General features: G+C 49.8%; 1 protein-coding gene across 4 annotated transcripts in view; it reads left to right on the top strand.

Moving 5' to 3' along the window:
• The window catches only part of ECE1 (endothelin converting enzyme 1), a 119357-nt gene that overhangs the window by 87230 nt on the left and 16642 nt on the right, over positions 1–15485 (top strand). For all 4 annotated transcript variants that reach the window (XM_074975917.1, XM_074975920.1, XM_074975919.1 and 1 more), the window contains exons 9-14: positions 3915–4057; positions 7960–8074; positions 10069–10179; positions 11735–11837; positions 12903–12976; positions 14705–14808. In XM_074975917.1, the coding sequence (XP_074832018.1) occupies positions 3915–4057; positions 7960–8074; positions 10069–10179; positions 11735–11837; positions 12903–12976; positions 14705–14808 (650 nt within the window). The remainder of the gene's footprint in view (positions 1–3914; positions 4058–7959; positions 8075–10068; positions 10180–11734; positions 11838–12902; positions 12977–14704; positions 14809–15485) is intronic.

Genomic DNA, 15485 nt, shown 5'->3' with positions numbered 1-15485 from the left:
ATAGTGTTTTCTGGTACATCAATGTATTGCAGTTTTCTCAGGAAGTCAGTGGAGTCTCGGAGATAGCTGGGAGTGCTGGTGGCATAGGGTCTGAGGAGAGAGTCCACATAACCAGACAGTCCTTCAGTAAGAGTGCCAATGCCCGAGATGATGGGGCATCCAGGATTTCCAGGTTTGTGGATCTTGGGTAGTAGGTAGAATAGCCTACGGGGCTCTAGAGGTGTGTTGGTATAAATCTGTTCTTGTGCTTGTGTAGGGAGTGTCCTGGGCAGATGGTGTAGTTTCTTAGTGTATTTCTCGGTGGGATCTGAGGAAAGTAGCCTGTAAAATCTGGTATTGGAGAGTTGTCTGGAAGCCTCCTTCTGGTAGTCAGACCTGTTCATGATGACAGTAGCTCCTCCTTTATCTGCCTCTTTGATTATGTCAGAGTTGTTTCTGAGGCTGTGGATGGCATTGTGTTCCACACGACTGAGGTTGTGAGGCAAACGATGCTGTTTCTCCACAATCTCTGCCTGTGTGCGTCGGCAGAAGCATTCTATATATAGGTCCAGACTGTTATTTTTACCCTCAGGAAGAGTCCACGTGGAGTTATTCTTCTTGTGCTGCTGGGAGGGTGTCTGTGTAACGGTGTGCTGGTCAGTGTTGTGTTGAAAGTATTCTTTGAGCCTGAGATGGCGAAAGTAGGCTTCCAGATCACTGCAGAACTGTATTATGTTTGTGCGGGTGGTGGGGCAAAAAGAGAGTCCCCGAGAAAGAGCAGACTCTTCTGCTGAGCTGAGCGTGCAGCTGGACAGATTGACGGTATTGCTGGCTGAGTTAGTGGTACCACTGCTGTGGCTCTGTGTGGCAGGCAGGAGTTTAGACAGCTTGCAGTCCTTTTTCCTCTAGAGTAGTGAAGTGTCTAATGTAAATCTCCTGTCTTATTTTAGTAAAGTTCAGCGGTGTGAAAGTTTGTGCTGAAGGTTGGTTTTTTATGAAAGACTCCAGATTTGAGAGCTCTTTTTTGATGTTCTCCTGTTTGTTGTACAGGATGCTGATTAGGTAGTTCCTCAGTTTCTTCGAGAGTGTATAGCATAATCTCTCACTGTAGTCTGTGCAGTATGTAGATTGCAAAGGATTTTTCACCTTTAGTCCATTTGGTATGATGTCCATTCGTTTGCATTTGGAGAGAAAGATGATGTCTGTCTGAGTTTGTGCAAGCTTCCTTGTGAGGTTGATAGATTTCCAAGTAATAATAGTAACTGATAGTAAGTAAACAGTTATTTGAACCCCACTGTGCCGGTGTGGTTGCTTCAAGGGCAGAAGTCTCAACTGATCTGGCGTACAGATAAGGAGGCAGAGAGGCAAAGTGAGTCACGGGAAGAGGTGTCAGCCACACCCAGCAGGAGACAGCTCAGGTGATACTGGTGTCTGCTTCCCCCTCAGGCCTGCTGCACAGGCCAGCATCCAGGCAGCTGGGCGGGCTGGCCAAGCAGGCTGTACCTTCCATTGAACAGGGTGCGGAGGAGTAGCCAGGGCAATAGGGAGCGGAGGTAAAGAGGAGGGAGTGGCAGGGGGCAGACTGACTCTCCCCTCTATGTCCACCCCAGCCCCAAACCCAGCTTCTCCTTGGAGTCCCCTAATCCAACAGGCCCCGACACCCCCAAACCCAGCTTCTCTCCCAAGCCCTGCTCACGCAGCAGCCCTCCAATACCCCCAAACCCAGCTTCTCTCCCAAGCCCTGCTCACGCAGCAGCCCTCCAATACCCCCAAACCCAGCTTCTCTCCCACACCCCACTCACCCTGCAGCTCCTGGCACCCCCACAAACCCACTTTCTCCCCCAAGCCCCACTCACACAGCATCCCCTGACACCCCCAAACCCAGCTTCTCCCCCAAGCCCTGCTCATGCGGCAGCCCTCCAATACCCCCAAGCCCCGCTCCTCCCCCAAGCCCCGCTCACGCGGCAGCCCTCCAATACCCCCAAACCCAGCTTCTCTCCCACACCCCACTCACCCTGCAGCTCCTGGCACCCCCAAAAACCCACCTTCTCCCCCAAACCCCACTCACACAGCATCACCTGACACCCCCAAACCCAGCTTCTCCCCAAGCCCCACCCCCAGCACTCCTACAAACCCAGCTACGCCCCCATGCCCCACTCACTCGGCAGCCCCCTAGTACCTCCCAAACCCAGCCGATGACTTCCCAGGCTGGGGTCGGGGAGCACTGCAAGTGCCCAAAGATTTGTAGCCAGGCCAGGGTCACCTCAAGGAGGCACAGTTAGCCGGCTGGGCAGCTCCATCTGAGCTGCAAGTGGCTCTTTGAGAGCCATTTGCCGCTCATTATGCTGCCAGCCGCTGCTGCTGCAGGGACAAAGGCAGCTGCAGCCAGCAGCCCCTGCTCAAACTCCACACCACCACCACCCTTGTTCTGGCCCTGCGTGCATCTCTTCATAGAAAGGGCAGACAGCTGGCTGAGCCTGACATACAGGGCTAATTTAAGGAATCAGTAGCATAGAGCAACAGCAATCGGTTATAAAACCTCTATCCTTCATGGCACGGCAGTGTGTTAGGGTCCATTCCTTACTGAAATGGCCTACACCTTCAGGTTCCTCTTAGAAGAGTCCTATAAACCTAGCTAAAGAACCTGGAGCAGCCTAGTCCATCTGACACTGTGAAGGCTGTTCCCACTCTGGCATGCCAAATGCAAGAGGTCTTGAAATTACCTCATCCCTATAGGCTGCTGCTTAAAAGCTTCCCATAGTCATAGATTCCCTGACCCTGGGAGATAGCTGTCCCCACCCAAGTGAGGAAAACCCTCTTGAGAACTCAGGATGACTCACTTGGGATGTCTCCCTGCAGGAAACCCCAAGCTCTAAACCCTTCCTTAGGAGAGAGCTTAGAAACAAACTCCAGTCTCTGGCAGCTGACCTGTCAGTCTTAGGCCCGTGAACGCACGCACACAAAACCTCCTCTAGCCCACGGTAATCAACTCATTGCTTTAAAAGGGTGATTTTTGTTAACAATCTTGTCAAGTAGACTTGGCTGCTAGGTATTACGGAGCAACTACAAAGGTAGAGTTAGACACAGAGAATTACTTTCCTGGGATTCAGTTTAAAAGTTTGTGTACAGTGGGGTGAAACCTTGAGAAATCTCATACCAAACCCAAAATTAAAAAACATCTTGATCATATCAGAAAAACCCTCTCCTTTTTACCCACATATTTGTTATTCCAAGATTGCTCTCGAGGCCTGGATATGACTGAAATCTTCCAAGCCCGGTTTCAGACTTAAGCCATCTCTGTATCTCTTCTCTGGCCACACAAAGGACTTCCCTAGCAGGAAACAATTCAATTCAAAAATACCCCTCTGTCTTCCCATTGGCTCGCCTGGCTGCTTGGGCTTAACTCTTTACAGGCAGTTTAGTTAACTGAATACTGGAATGTCTAGAAAGGGAATAGGTGCCTCCCATCCATCACAGGTCCTGACTGCAAGACACTGAACTCTCAAAATAAGATCCATCTTCTCTTGACTTGCTACGGTAGCAATTTCCTCCCTCATGAACCTGGCTTCAAACAGACATCAGGGAACCTGAATGTAAAACAAGTGTCAGAGAGGGAGCCGTGTTAGTCTGTAGCTTTGAGAACAACAAGAAGTCCTGTGGCACCTTACAGACTAACAGATATTTTGGAGCGTTAGGTTTCGTGGGCAAAGACCCTCTTCGTCAGATGCGTGAGTGAGGGCGGTGGTTTCAGAGGGGTATTTAAAGAGTGGGATAAAATGTGCTTTAAGCCAGGCGTTTGGAATGAAAGTGTAAAGGGCACATGCAGCTGAGGATCTCAGCTGCCCTGCAGACTGGTACTTAGTCAGTCCAGTTAATAGAGCCCTGCCTCCTGTGCCCTGTCTCATTGCAATTTTTTACCTCTGCCTTTCTTCCAGAACCTGGCTCCAGCTATCGATTGGATGCCTTTTCTCACTGCTGTGTTTTACCCGGTGGAACTCAATGAGTCTGAGCCAGTGGTGGTCTATGCCAAAGAGTACTTGGAGCAAGTCTCTAGCCTCATCCAAGCCACAGACAGATGGTGAGAGCTCTTACCTGGGACTGGCAATGGCTGTTAGAAACTCTGCAGAACCCAGTCCATGTGCCAAGAAATACTCGGGGTAGTGTGCTGTTATGCCCTGCAAGACACAGGAATAACCTTGCCACCTCTCACACCTCTCAATCATCAAAGGGAGCTTATGAAGCAAGGTGCCATGCTGGGATTTTTGTAGATACACCCCTGCAGCACATGCCGATAGGGGAGCGCGCTCATGTCAGCATAAAAACCCACATCATCAGATGAAGCTCTCCCATAGCCTCATGCTCTGTCCACACTAGAGAACTTACAGCTGTACCCCTGCAGCTGCACTGCTCTAAAGTCTTCCATGTAGCTGCTCTATGCCAACATGTCGACATCATTGACCCATCCCCAGAGAGTGGCAGTAGCTGTTTTGGTTGTAGAAGTTCTCCTGCTCACATAGCACTGTACACTAGATAGCCTTGGAACTCAGGAGTCCAGGAGCAGTGTTTACACCAGGGGGTGAAATATTCACATCCCAGAGCAACAAAGTTTGCTGACATGAGGCTGAGTCTACACTATCACTTAACTCTCATACCATGCCCTTGCAGGGATGCTGGGGTTATCCACACTTGCTGCAGTGACACAACTACTCTGCTGTGTTTAAGTGTAGACTACTAACAGCAACCACACACACAGAGCTGTGTCGACCAAACTGCAGTGTGGACCAGGTCTTAGGCAGTCAGAGGTGGGCAGCAGGTTGGAATGCAGGAGTCCAGTGCAGCTGTTCACAGGGCCACCAATGCAGCTGAGTGCTGTTTGCATCAGGAGGCCAAGTTTGGGAGAGGGAGACAACAAAAGCCAGTTCCTGTAACAGAGGCTTGCATATGCAGAGAGTGCTGCTGTGTAGACTGCCAAGCTCAGGTCCCCAGTTCTGCCTGATGGCCTGTACCACGACTGGCATGTGTAGGTTCCTTTCTTCTTCACTAGCATATACCCTTTGCACCCCACTGGCTTCGGGGAACTATGTATCAGTGTAGAATCCCTACCTTAGGGCACCAGCTACTGTGCCACGGCTCCCAGTAATCTTGCCCTCTTTGCTTCATACAGACAGCACTGTAGTAGAAAGAGATACTTAAGGTGTAAGCCCCTTTATCAGAGGCCTGGTATAAGGCCTTAGCTGAAGCAGTGGGCAAGCTTTGCTGATTTCCAGGTTGTTAGTCAGGCTGTGAGCAGACGTCAGGATCTGCCTCCTGCAAGTTCATAGAGTCTGTCAAGAACTGGGCTAGGATTGCAGAAACACACCCTGCTGAGAAGCCCTGCGTTCAGGACACTCATGCAAACGCATTCCAGAAGTGTGGCACCAGAGCACCTCATAACAAGTGTAGTACAAATAAAGGAACACACTGACTCCTCCTAATGATAAGGTCAGGATGAGAGTGTCATGGTTAGAGTTACTTTCATTGAATTATCCATGGTAGAGGGGCAACATCTAACTTGTTTGGATTGTAACAGAGAGGGAGCCGGGCTAGTCTATATACTATCAAAACAAAAAAGCAGTCCAGTAGCACTTTAAAGACTAACAAAATAATTTATTGGGTGATGAGCTTTCGTGGGACAGACCCACTTTGTCAGATCATAGCCATACCAGAACAGACTCAATATTTAAAGCACAGAGAACCAAAAATAGTAATCAGGGTTGACAAATCAGAAAAATATTATCAAGGTGAGTAAATCAGAAAGTAGAGGGGCAGAAGGTGGGGGGGTGGTCAAGAATTAGATTAAGCCAAGTATGCCAAAGAGCCCCTATAATGACCGAAAGAATTCCCATCCCGGTTTAAACCATGTGTTAATGTGTCAAATTTGAAAATAAAAGAGAGTTCAGCAGCCTCTCTTTCCAAAGTGTGAAAATTCCTCTTCAGTAAGATGCAAGCTTTCAGGTCATTAACAGAATGGCCCACTCCATTAAAGCAGTGACTGACCCGTTTGTGGATCAGGGGTGTTTTTATGTCTGTTTTATGCCCATTAATTCTTTGTCTAAGAGAGTTTGAAGTCTGCCCAATATACAAAGCATCTGGGCATTGTTGGCACATGATGGCATATATGATGTTAGTTGAGGAACATGAGAATGTGCCCGTGATTCTGTGAATAACCTGGTTAGGTCCAGTGATGGTATCTCCAGAATAGATATGTGGACAAAGTTGGCAACAGGCTTTGTTGCAAGGAAAAGTTCCAGGACTGGTATTCCTGCAGTGTAGACCCATGGTACAGAGACTCTAGAAGAATTCCACAGAGACTTTAACAATCTGCACCCCACCATCAACTTATGCCTCCGTTACTCTACACAAGAGATGCATTTCCTGGACACTACAGTACAAATCAAGGATGGCCTGATTGGTACCACACTCTACCGGAAACCCACTGATCACTATACTTACCTACACGCTTCTAGCTTCCATCCTGCACACGCAACTAGATCCATTGTTTACAGTCAAGCCCTTAGGTACAATCACATTTGCTCTGATCCTACTGACAGAGACCGAAAACTATAAGATCTTTACCAAATATGCATAAACCTGAATTACCCACCAGGAGAAATAAAAAAAATAAATCAACAGGGCCAGAGGAATACCCAGAGACCAGCTGCTCCAAGGTAGGCCCAAAACAACCAAGAATAGAACACCACTGGTCATTAACTACAGCCCCCAACTCAAACCACTGCAACACATTATTAAAGACCTACAACCTATCCTTAATCAGGATGCCACACTCCAGAAGGCCCGAGGTGACAGGCCTGTTCTCTCCTACAGACAACCTCCCAACCTTATGAGGATTCTCACCTACAACCACAGTCTGTACCACAGGAACACCACTCCTGGAACTTTTCCTTGCAACAAAGCCCGTTGCCAACTTTGTCCACATATCTCTTCTGGAGATACCATCACTGGACCTAACCAGGTTATTCACAGAATCACGGGCACATTCTCATGTTCCTCAACTAACATCATATATGCCATCATGTGCCAACAATGCCCAGATGCTTTGTATATTGGACAGACTTCAAACTCTCTTAGACAAAGAATTAATGGGCATATAACAGACATAAAAACACTTCTGATCCACAAACGGGTCAGTCACTGCTTTAATGGAGTGGGCCATTCTGTTAATGACCTGAAAGCTTGCGTCTTACTGAAGAGGAATTTTCACAACACTTTGGAAAGAGAGGCTGCTGAACTCTTTTATTTTCAAATTCGACACATTAACACGTGGTTTGAACAGGGATGGGAATTTTTAGGTCATTATAGGGGCTTTTTGGCATACTTGGCTTAATCTAATTCTTGACACCCCCTTCCCGCCGGCCACTCTACTCTGATTCGCTCACCTTGATAATATTTTTCTGATTTGTCAACCTTGATTACTAGTTTTGGTTCTCTGTGCCTTAAATATTGAGTGTTTTAACCACTCCATCCATACACAACAACATCCCCTCATCTTTACACACCATAGCTCAACTTTCTCACCCCTACTCCAAGGGGGGTTGAAGGGGTGTTTGGTGTCTTCTTCCAGTCCTGCTGACCCCTATTTCTTCTTCTTCTCCCCAATCCTTGCACTTTTCTCCTGCATTCTTTATCCAGTCATCTTGTTAATCAGCAAGTTAGCTCATTACCTTCCCTGCCCTGTCTGAGGTGATAAATGGGAGCCTTCCCTTCTTAATCAGGCCTTCCCAATGGGCAAGACTGATGAAACATCAACCAGAGTGCTGTGGTTCAGTTGCCGAGTCCCAGCACCCTGTCTCAGGTACCTAATGGCTGACTCCCACAGAACCAGAATGATGGGTAGGGGGATTCAACTCTAGAGAATCGTTGTGAATGTCCATGTTTTGTAGAAAATCTATTTTTTTTATTTCCTTCTGTCCTCCATTGCAGCCTCCTGAATAGCTACATGATCTGGAACCTGGTGAGGAAAACCAGCTCCTTCCTGGACCAGCGCTTCCAGGATGCAGAGGAGAAGTTTATGGAAGTAATGTATGGATCCAAGAAGGTGAATCTCTGTGGTGCATGGGGGGACATGAGGGAGGAAGTACGTGTAAAAATTCATGTCTTGACCAAAACAAGAAGTCGTGTGGCACCTTATGGACTAACAGATATTTTGGAGCATCAGCTATCGTAGGCAAAGACTCACTTTGGAAATTTATAAGGTGCCACAGGACTTCTTGTTGTTTTTGAAGACACAGACTAACTCAGCTATGCTCTGGAACTTGTCACTGCCAAAGATACTCTCCTGCTCCTGCATCCCACATCAGATCTCTGTGCCTCCTCGCTTAAGATCTTCCTGGCTGCTTTCCTTCAGCCTAGTGCAGGGGTGGGCAAGCTGCAGCCTGTAGTTCAGGCCTGGTCCACCAACATTTTTAATCCAGCCTGAGAACCATCCCTACGGCTGCAGGTGGGGAGAGCTTCCCATTTCATTCTGCCTGTCCCTGCCCCCACCCCCCAGCAAAATCTCTCTGCTCCAGTGGGTCAAAAACTGGCCAATGGAAGCTGAGAGATTTTGCTAGGGACAGCACTCTGCCAGTACAGAGAGACATGGAGCCGTCAGTTAGCTAGGGCTGCTGGTGGGACAGGAAGTCAGCCTGAGTGTGCTGCTGGCCTGGAGCTGCTTAAAGAGGCACCTCCTGGACAGCCTGCCTCTGACACCCCACCCCTTCCCACACCCCAGCTTCCTCCCAGACCAGTATCCTCTCCTGCCCCCCAGTACCCTGCTCCAGGTCACAAACCTCTCCTTCACCCAAACTCTCAGAAACCCAAGCCCTATCCTGCACCCCAGTCTCCTGTCCCAAGCTCTCCTCTGTACCCAACCTTCATGCCAGATCCTGCACTCCTCCAAAGCAAAGTGCGGTCCTTGCCACTTACCAAAAATTTGGAGTGCCTCCCATCAAAATTTATTGCCCACCTCTGACCTTGAGGGTCACTCCAAAGGGTGCCCAATTCTCAGATAATGCAGGTGCTCCACACAGCTTCACTGATATGTGCGAGACGACATGAACTTTCTGTTTACATGGGGTGCCCTTCTGATTTGGCAGGGCCACAAGCTGTTGGCCTGGAAGAAAGGGCAGACATTCTGCTCCCCCTCGGGAGTGCCTAGCACAGGGCAGTTCCTTGCTGCTGGCCATGGAGAGTGTTGGCTCAAGAGTTGCAGAGAGTGGACTGAGCGCCTGGCCCCAGGCAGTTACTTGCTTTGCCTTTGCTTACAGCCCCCTTCTCTCGCTAAGGACCACCTGAGGCCATCCGAACCATTTCACACATGGATCCAGCTGACCCAAGAGAGCAGCATCCCCACCCACTGCACAGAGCTCTTTGTGCAGTGGGACTGCTGCTGACTGCCACTAAGAGCACAGCAGTGTTGCTCCCTCATCCCACCAGCCTGTGACATGCGTTCCCAGCCCTCTTGCAGTCCCTGGAGCCCCAGCCTCCTCCCTGGCATGGGATCAGACCCAGGTGCCTGGAGGAGGAAAGAGTTATCTTTCAACCTGGCCCAACCTCTCTGAGCTGCAGTTCCATACAGGATCACTGGGCAACTGCTCTTATCTGGCTGAGATAAGGACAGCCTCTGAATCAGCACAGGAAATGGGCCTTCACTGGGGGAAGGAAGTAGCAAGAGAGGGAGCTTCTGGGCTTCAGGTGGTGGGGAGGGGCTGGCATTTCCGGGAGGGGGTTGAGGGAAGGAACTGGGCAGTGTGGCATAGACATGATCATCCCAGTGCCCTGCAAGGGGCCTTCTTGTGTGGGAGTAATGGGAGTGTCTTTCAGGAGCCGTCCTGGCTAACGGTAGAGTGGGAACACCGCCACCTCCCACTCTTATGTGGCTCCTCCCAGGGCTTGACTAAGCAGTGCTGCCAGCTTCTCTTCGCTAGCTGAAAGCACCTCCTTCTGTTTAACCTACTGCTCCCTGCCCCAGGCCAAAGCCGCTCTGCACAGAGCTGTGTCTGGCCAGATGCAGGACTGATAGGTTTAATCATTGACTCTCCTCCCACACAGACCTGCCTGCCACGCTGGAAGTTCTGTGTCAGTGACACCGACAACAACCTGGGCTTTGCACTGGGAGCCATGTTTGTTAAAGCCACTTTCGCAGAGGACAGCAAGAAAATAGTACGTCTCCCCCATACCCAGGAGGCCCTGGGCTGGCTCACAGGCCAGTGGGGTGGGAACTAGAGCTGGGTTGATTTCCTTTCTCGGGTCATGCATGTGACATTGAAACTCCCCACACATGGTGTTTAAAGTATCAAACAGCAGCAAAGTGTGGACCCCAGAAATGCCTCTGGAGAAGCTGCCTGGAAGTGGAGGGAAGGGGTGGCAGGTGTGTCCTGAATGTAGCTCCAGTAATTAACTGCTGCCTCACCCTTGCCACCACCAAATCCATTGTATAATGGGAAAGAACCTCAAGAATTTCTGTAGCACTTCACTGGAAACTTTGACCATTTTCTAGGTGAGAAAACTGAGGTACGGTGAGATATGATTGGCCCAAGGTCACAAACTGAGTTACCAGGAGAGCCAGAGTAGACCCTAGATCAGGCTTGGGCAAAATATGGACCAGATTTGGCCTGCCAGACCACTGGGTATGGCCTACAACTGTCCTGGACAGCCTGGGGCAGATGCCCTGCCTGTCATGCTCCCCATGCCACTCAAAGCAACAATCTGCAGGGGCCAAATACTCTCTCCATGCTTTGTGCCTAGGCTGGGGGTTTTGCATGCTGCCCTCACTCCTGGCACAATCTGGCAGCTCCCATGGGCTGGAAACCTGCCAGTAAGAGATGGCTGGGTCACACTTGCAGTGCAGGCAGCCCGTGGAGTCCCATCTTTCTCACCTGAGTGGCACGCAGAGAACACATGGTCCCAGCAGGCATGCTGAGCTGCTGTCCAGGAGCCAGCGAATAGAAGCACCTCCTGGCCAGAACCTGCACCTGCCACTCCACAGCCTCCCTCTCCCCACAACCCTCTGCCCCCTTCCTGCATCCCTGTCTCAGGTCACAGTCCAAAGCCTCGGCACTGCCACTGCTGCACCCATACCGCCCCTCAGATCCTGCACCCCAGTGTCTTGACCCATGTAATATTCCTCTCCTGTCCTAGGTCACAGCCTAACCCCTGCATCCCCTCCTGCACCCATGCCACATGGCACAACCCCTGCCCAGATCCTGCTCCCCTTCCTACACTCTTCCTCCAGGCCAGAATCCTCTCCTATTGCCATATTACTGCTCAAACCCTGCACGCTCTTCTGCACCCAAGTCCTCAGTCCCAGGTCAGAACATGCTGCTTCATCCTAACTCCCTCCCAAATCCTACACCCCCGTCCCTGGCTGACCTTCTGCATCCAACCTCCATTCTAGACTCCGTGCATCCTTCATTAACATAGAAGAGTGTGGTCCTTGAACACTTACCAAATTCTTAGAATGGCTCCCATGAAAAATTATTGCCCACTCCTGACCTATATCCTCCGGCTTCTCCTGTATCCTACCCATGGCTTCATGCGACTTCTTGGGAAAACTGGCAGCTCTTCTCTTTGGAAAGGGACCATCCGTCTCATCCCCAGAGTATCCAGTGCAGCAAATGGAGGACATTGTCCCAAATAGACATGACCGATTGTTGTTACATGCTGCAGGGTAAATGTTTGGGCTTCCCACAGACAAAAGACCTCTTATTTTGTGTAGGCTGAGGAAATGATTACAGAGATTAAAACAGCCTTTGAGGAAAGCCTGGCCACACTGCAGTGGATGGATGAAGAGACGAGGAGATCTGCCAAGGAGAAGGCAAGTGGTGTCTCAGCAAGGCCCGGTCTGCCCCTCACCCCCTGCCTCATGGGAGCTCTTTGCACTGTCCTACCATTGCCATCATAAGGTCCCATCTGGTTTCAGGCAGATCCTGTCCTTTTCCTTTTGCCTCCTCAGAGCTGGGGAACTTCCACATTAACTTTTTTTCAGTATTTGTTACCAGTCTTTGGTTGTTTGTTTGCAAATTTTGGGACAGAGAGTGATCCAAGATCAGGATCATCTAAGCATCGTCACATCCAAAACTCATCAGAGACTAACAAACTAGGTCCTTGTTGTAGGTATTCTGTGAGTTTGCAATGTTGGCAGCTTCCTTATGGGTCAGCTCTTCAACGGGAGAGCTTGGTCTTTGAGGATTCTTTCTTGCCTTTTCCCTTGCAAATCCCAGTAACCCGAGATCCGAGACCCGAGAAAGGTGTGTAGAGCTCTCTGCCTAACAAGGCTGCATGCCCACAGGTAACACTTGGAGAAGACTAAAGCTGAGGTCATGCTATTGTTCCTATTTCAGGATACAAACCATTCGGCCAAACACTGCGCTCGAAATAGCAGGGCTATGTCAAGCGTGATGTTTTGTTCCCTGTAACCCTTGTTATATGAGGTTTACTAGAAACCTCAAAATAAGCACTAATTTTGAACTCCAGTCCAGTGTAACCTGCGCCAGGTTTGAAATAAGATGCCTTAAAATAAGTTATGCAATTTCGAGCTAGATCTAGCCTAAATGAGGGGGAACACGCAATTTTTCATGCAAGAAAGTAGAAAATGCGATGGGTCCCTTCCATCCCTACAGAACCCGCTCCCTGTGATCATGGGTCCAGGAGCCTGCATTTCTGATGCAATAAAAGTGCGTTGTGAGAGGTGACACCAGATCTGAATGGAATGTAAAGAATTGTGGATTACCATCTTGACAGCCCTTGGAATTAAAGCCATGTGGCCAAACAGACTGTTTCTCTAGTTTCCTTGCACAAGCCTGCAGGATATGCAGAGAGCAGAGGAACAGACTTGTGTGACCCTTCTAATTGCTCCTCTCTCTTTTCAACTTCAACACAGGCAGATGCAATCTATGACATGATTGGCTACCCCAAGTTCATCATGGATCCCAAGGAGCTGGACAAGGTGTTTCATGATGTGAGTTGACAGGCCAGACATCCTCCTGTCTGTGTTCCCCCTACTGCTCCTCTCTCGCGCTTCCCTGCCCACATAAGAATCCACTGGTAAAACTGCCACCCCTGGAGAAATTCTGATACGTTCTCGCTCACAAATAGACCAGATGCAAAATTAAACCTCCATGATTCAAAGTGTTTCCTAAGCCAATTGATCTGTTGCTCAGAAACTGAATATGGCCAAAGTCTCTTCTAAAAGGAGAAATTCTTCTCCACCTCCCGTGCTCTGTCAAGAGGGCTTCTCACCTGGTTAATTGGGGAACTCCTTTTTTGACTTGGAGCAGCTCAGCTCCTGTTCTAGAGGCCATGAGACTCAGCCCCTCTCTGTCAGCAGTATAGTCCAGGGTTATATGGGAACATCTCTTTAGAGTGCATCTGCGTCTTTGTTTGTTGTGGGCTATACAAAGACTAGGAGTTTGCAGTCAGCTTAGGAGCTTGCAGTCAGCCCAGGGTATACTGGCAGACCGCACGGAATTTGCAGCCCGAGGGCTGATGTGTCATTGGCAGGCTGCACTGGACAGACCAATGCCATCTGTTATACCTATTGCCTTTTAGTTTTTTAAAACCATCCTCACTCCTCAGAAGAGTCTCTTGGTGATCAATAAAGAAGTTAATTGACTGTTGCTTCTCGGATCAACCTGAGCTGCATAGTCTGCATCCTGTGGGGCTTTCTCAGCTGCATCAGACTAAGCCTTCAGCTCTCCCTGAACTACCCAACATGCATTTTGCAATCTTCAGTACATTGAACAGATGTGTACACACCCAGTTCATCTTCTCAACAGTCGGTCTAGGGGCAGATGGAGCCTTCCTATTCAATGGGTTCACTCCACCACCACTGCAAATGCTGCCACTTTCTCCTCCTTGTCCATGCTCTGCCCCAGCACCACAACTCTAATCCCAGCCGACTGTGGAGGGAGGTTGTGAGTGACATGCATCTAAAGAGTGAGCCAGCCCCACTGCTCCTGTCCCATGGGGCTGGCCCAGCTCCCTACTCCTGGCTCTGCAACCTGGTATGAGGGCTGGTGCTAGGGCTGCTATGCCATGAGCCACATCATAGTGCCTGGAGCGAGGTGCTGGGCCCAGCCCATGGGGACAGGAGCTGCCCATGCGAATGAGTGCAAGGCGGGCTTGCTCCTCAGTCCCTGGTGAAAATGTTTGTTATCCACCTTTTGGCAAGTGTGTAATATTCTTAAAAAGCTGCCACACATCCACTCCCCACCTCACCCATTAACGCTCACCCTGGAAATCACGGTTCCTGCCCCTTCAGGAGGTGATCAGCACCGTCGCTTAGGTCTGAGCCACCTGTGACACGCTGACTAGATGGCCCTCACAGGCAACGAGTGAACTCTTGTCAGGGCTTGCTAGGAAGAAGGTGGAGCTGGGTGTTCTCCGTCTGTGAACAGCTCTGGAGTCCGCAGTGTTTCTTCATTCTGTCTCATGGCCAAACATCAGCTTTAATGGGAACGGTGTGAGACTGAGCCCAGAGGGACACTGTATGTTAGGTGCCTAGAGACAGAAGAACAGCTAGGCTGGTATGCAAGATGCATATCCCACTCTGGGCTGCACTCAGATATTTCAGTGAAGGGTATTGTCTGAGCCCCCAGCAGGATGCTGTAGGGCTGCAGACGGGGATACTGGTCTTGGGTCACACTGGTGGCTCTCTCTCTAGGACTGATGGGTTTGGGTTTTGCAGTATGAAGCTGTCTCCAATGTCTACTTCGAGAACGTCATGCAATTTTATAACTTCTCTGCCCGAGTGGCTGCTGACCAACTCCGGAAGCCTCCAAACCGGGACCAGTAAGTCTTCTCTGCCCTGCCTTTGCCCTGCTGGGAGTTCGGGGAGTCTCCTCTGAGAGGCGGGAATGCACTCTCTGCTCTCGGTTATACAGTGAGTTGGCTACTGCTTTCTGCAGGTCCCATTGGTGGGAGCAATGAACCATGGTCAGGAGGAACTGTGGGGGACTGTGCCTGCAGATGGCCAAAGTAAACAAAATATCTTGTTGCCTGTCAGTGGATTACCCTAATGACCCACAAGCCAAAGGTTGCCAGCTCCTGCTCTAGAATACCTCTCTTCTCCAAACCACAAAAATGTAGTGTAATGCTGTGGTCTGATTTACACTCACTAGGACTGTGGGAACTTATCTGGGCTCTCTCTTCGCTTTTTCATGGTCTTTACATATTCCCCTAATGCTGAAATCTCAGGCCTCATAATATAGTTCAGGGGTGGGCAAAATGTGTCCCTCAGGCCAGATCCAGCCTGCCCGTCATTTTTATCTGGTCTGCTTAGCTGATTAGCAGAGCATGCTGGCAGTATATGTTCAGCTGCCCTCCCTTCACATTGCTCCATCCTGCAGCTGAGCTGTTCCCAGGGCCCTCCTACTAGCTATGTGGGGGGGAGGGGAGAGGAGAGAGGGGAGTGCTGAAATCAAGCTGTGCCTGTACCCCTTTCCCTTTACTCCATCTCTGAAGAGCAA

This window comes from Carettochelys insculpta, chromosome 23 (genome assembly GCF_033958435.1).
Source record: "Carettochelys insculpta isolate YL-2023 chromosome 23, ASM3395843v1, whole genome shotgun sequence".
NCBI lineage: Eukaryota > Metazoa > Chordata > Testudines > Carettochelyidae > Carettochelys > Carettochelys insculpta.
The sequence above is the reverse complement of the archived record's forward strand: the minus strand, read 5'-3'. Positions and strand labels throughout refer to the sequence as shown.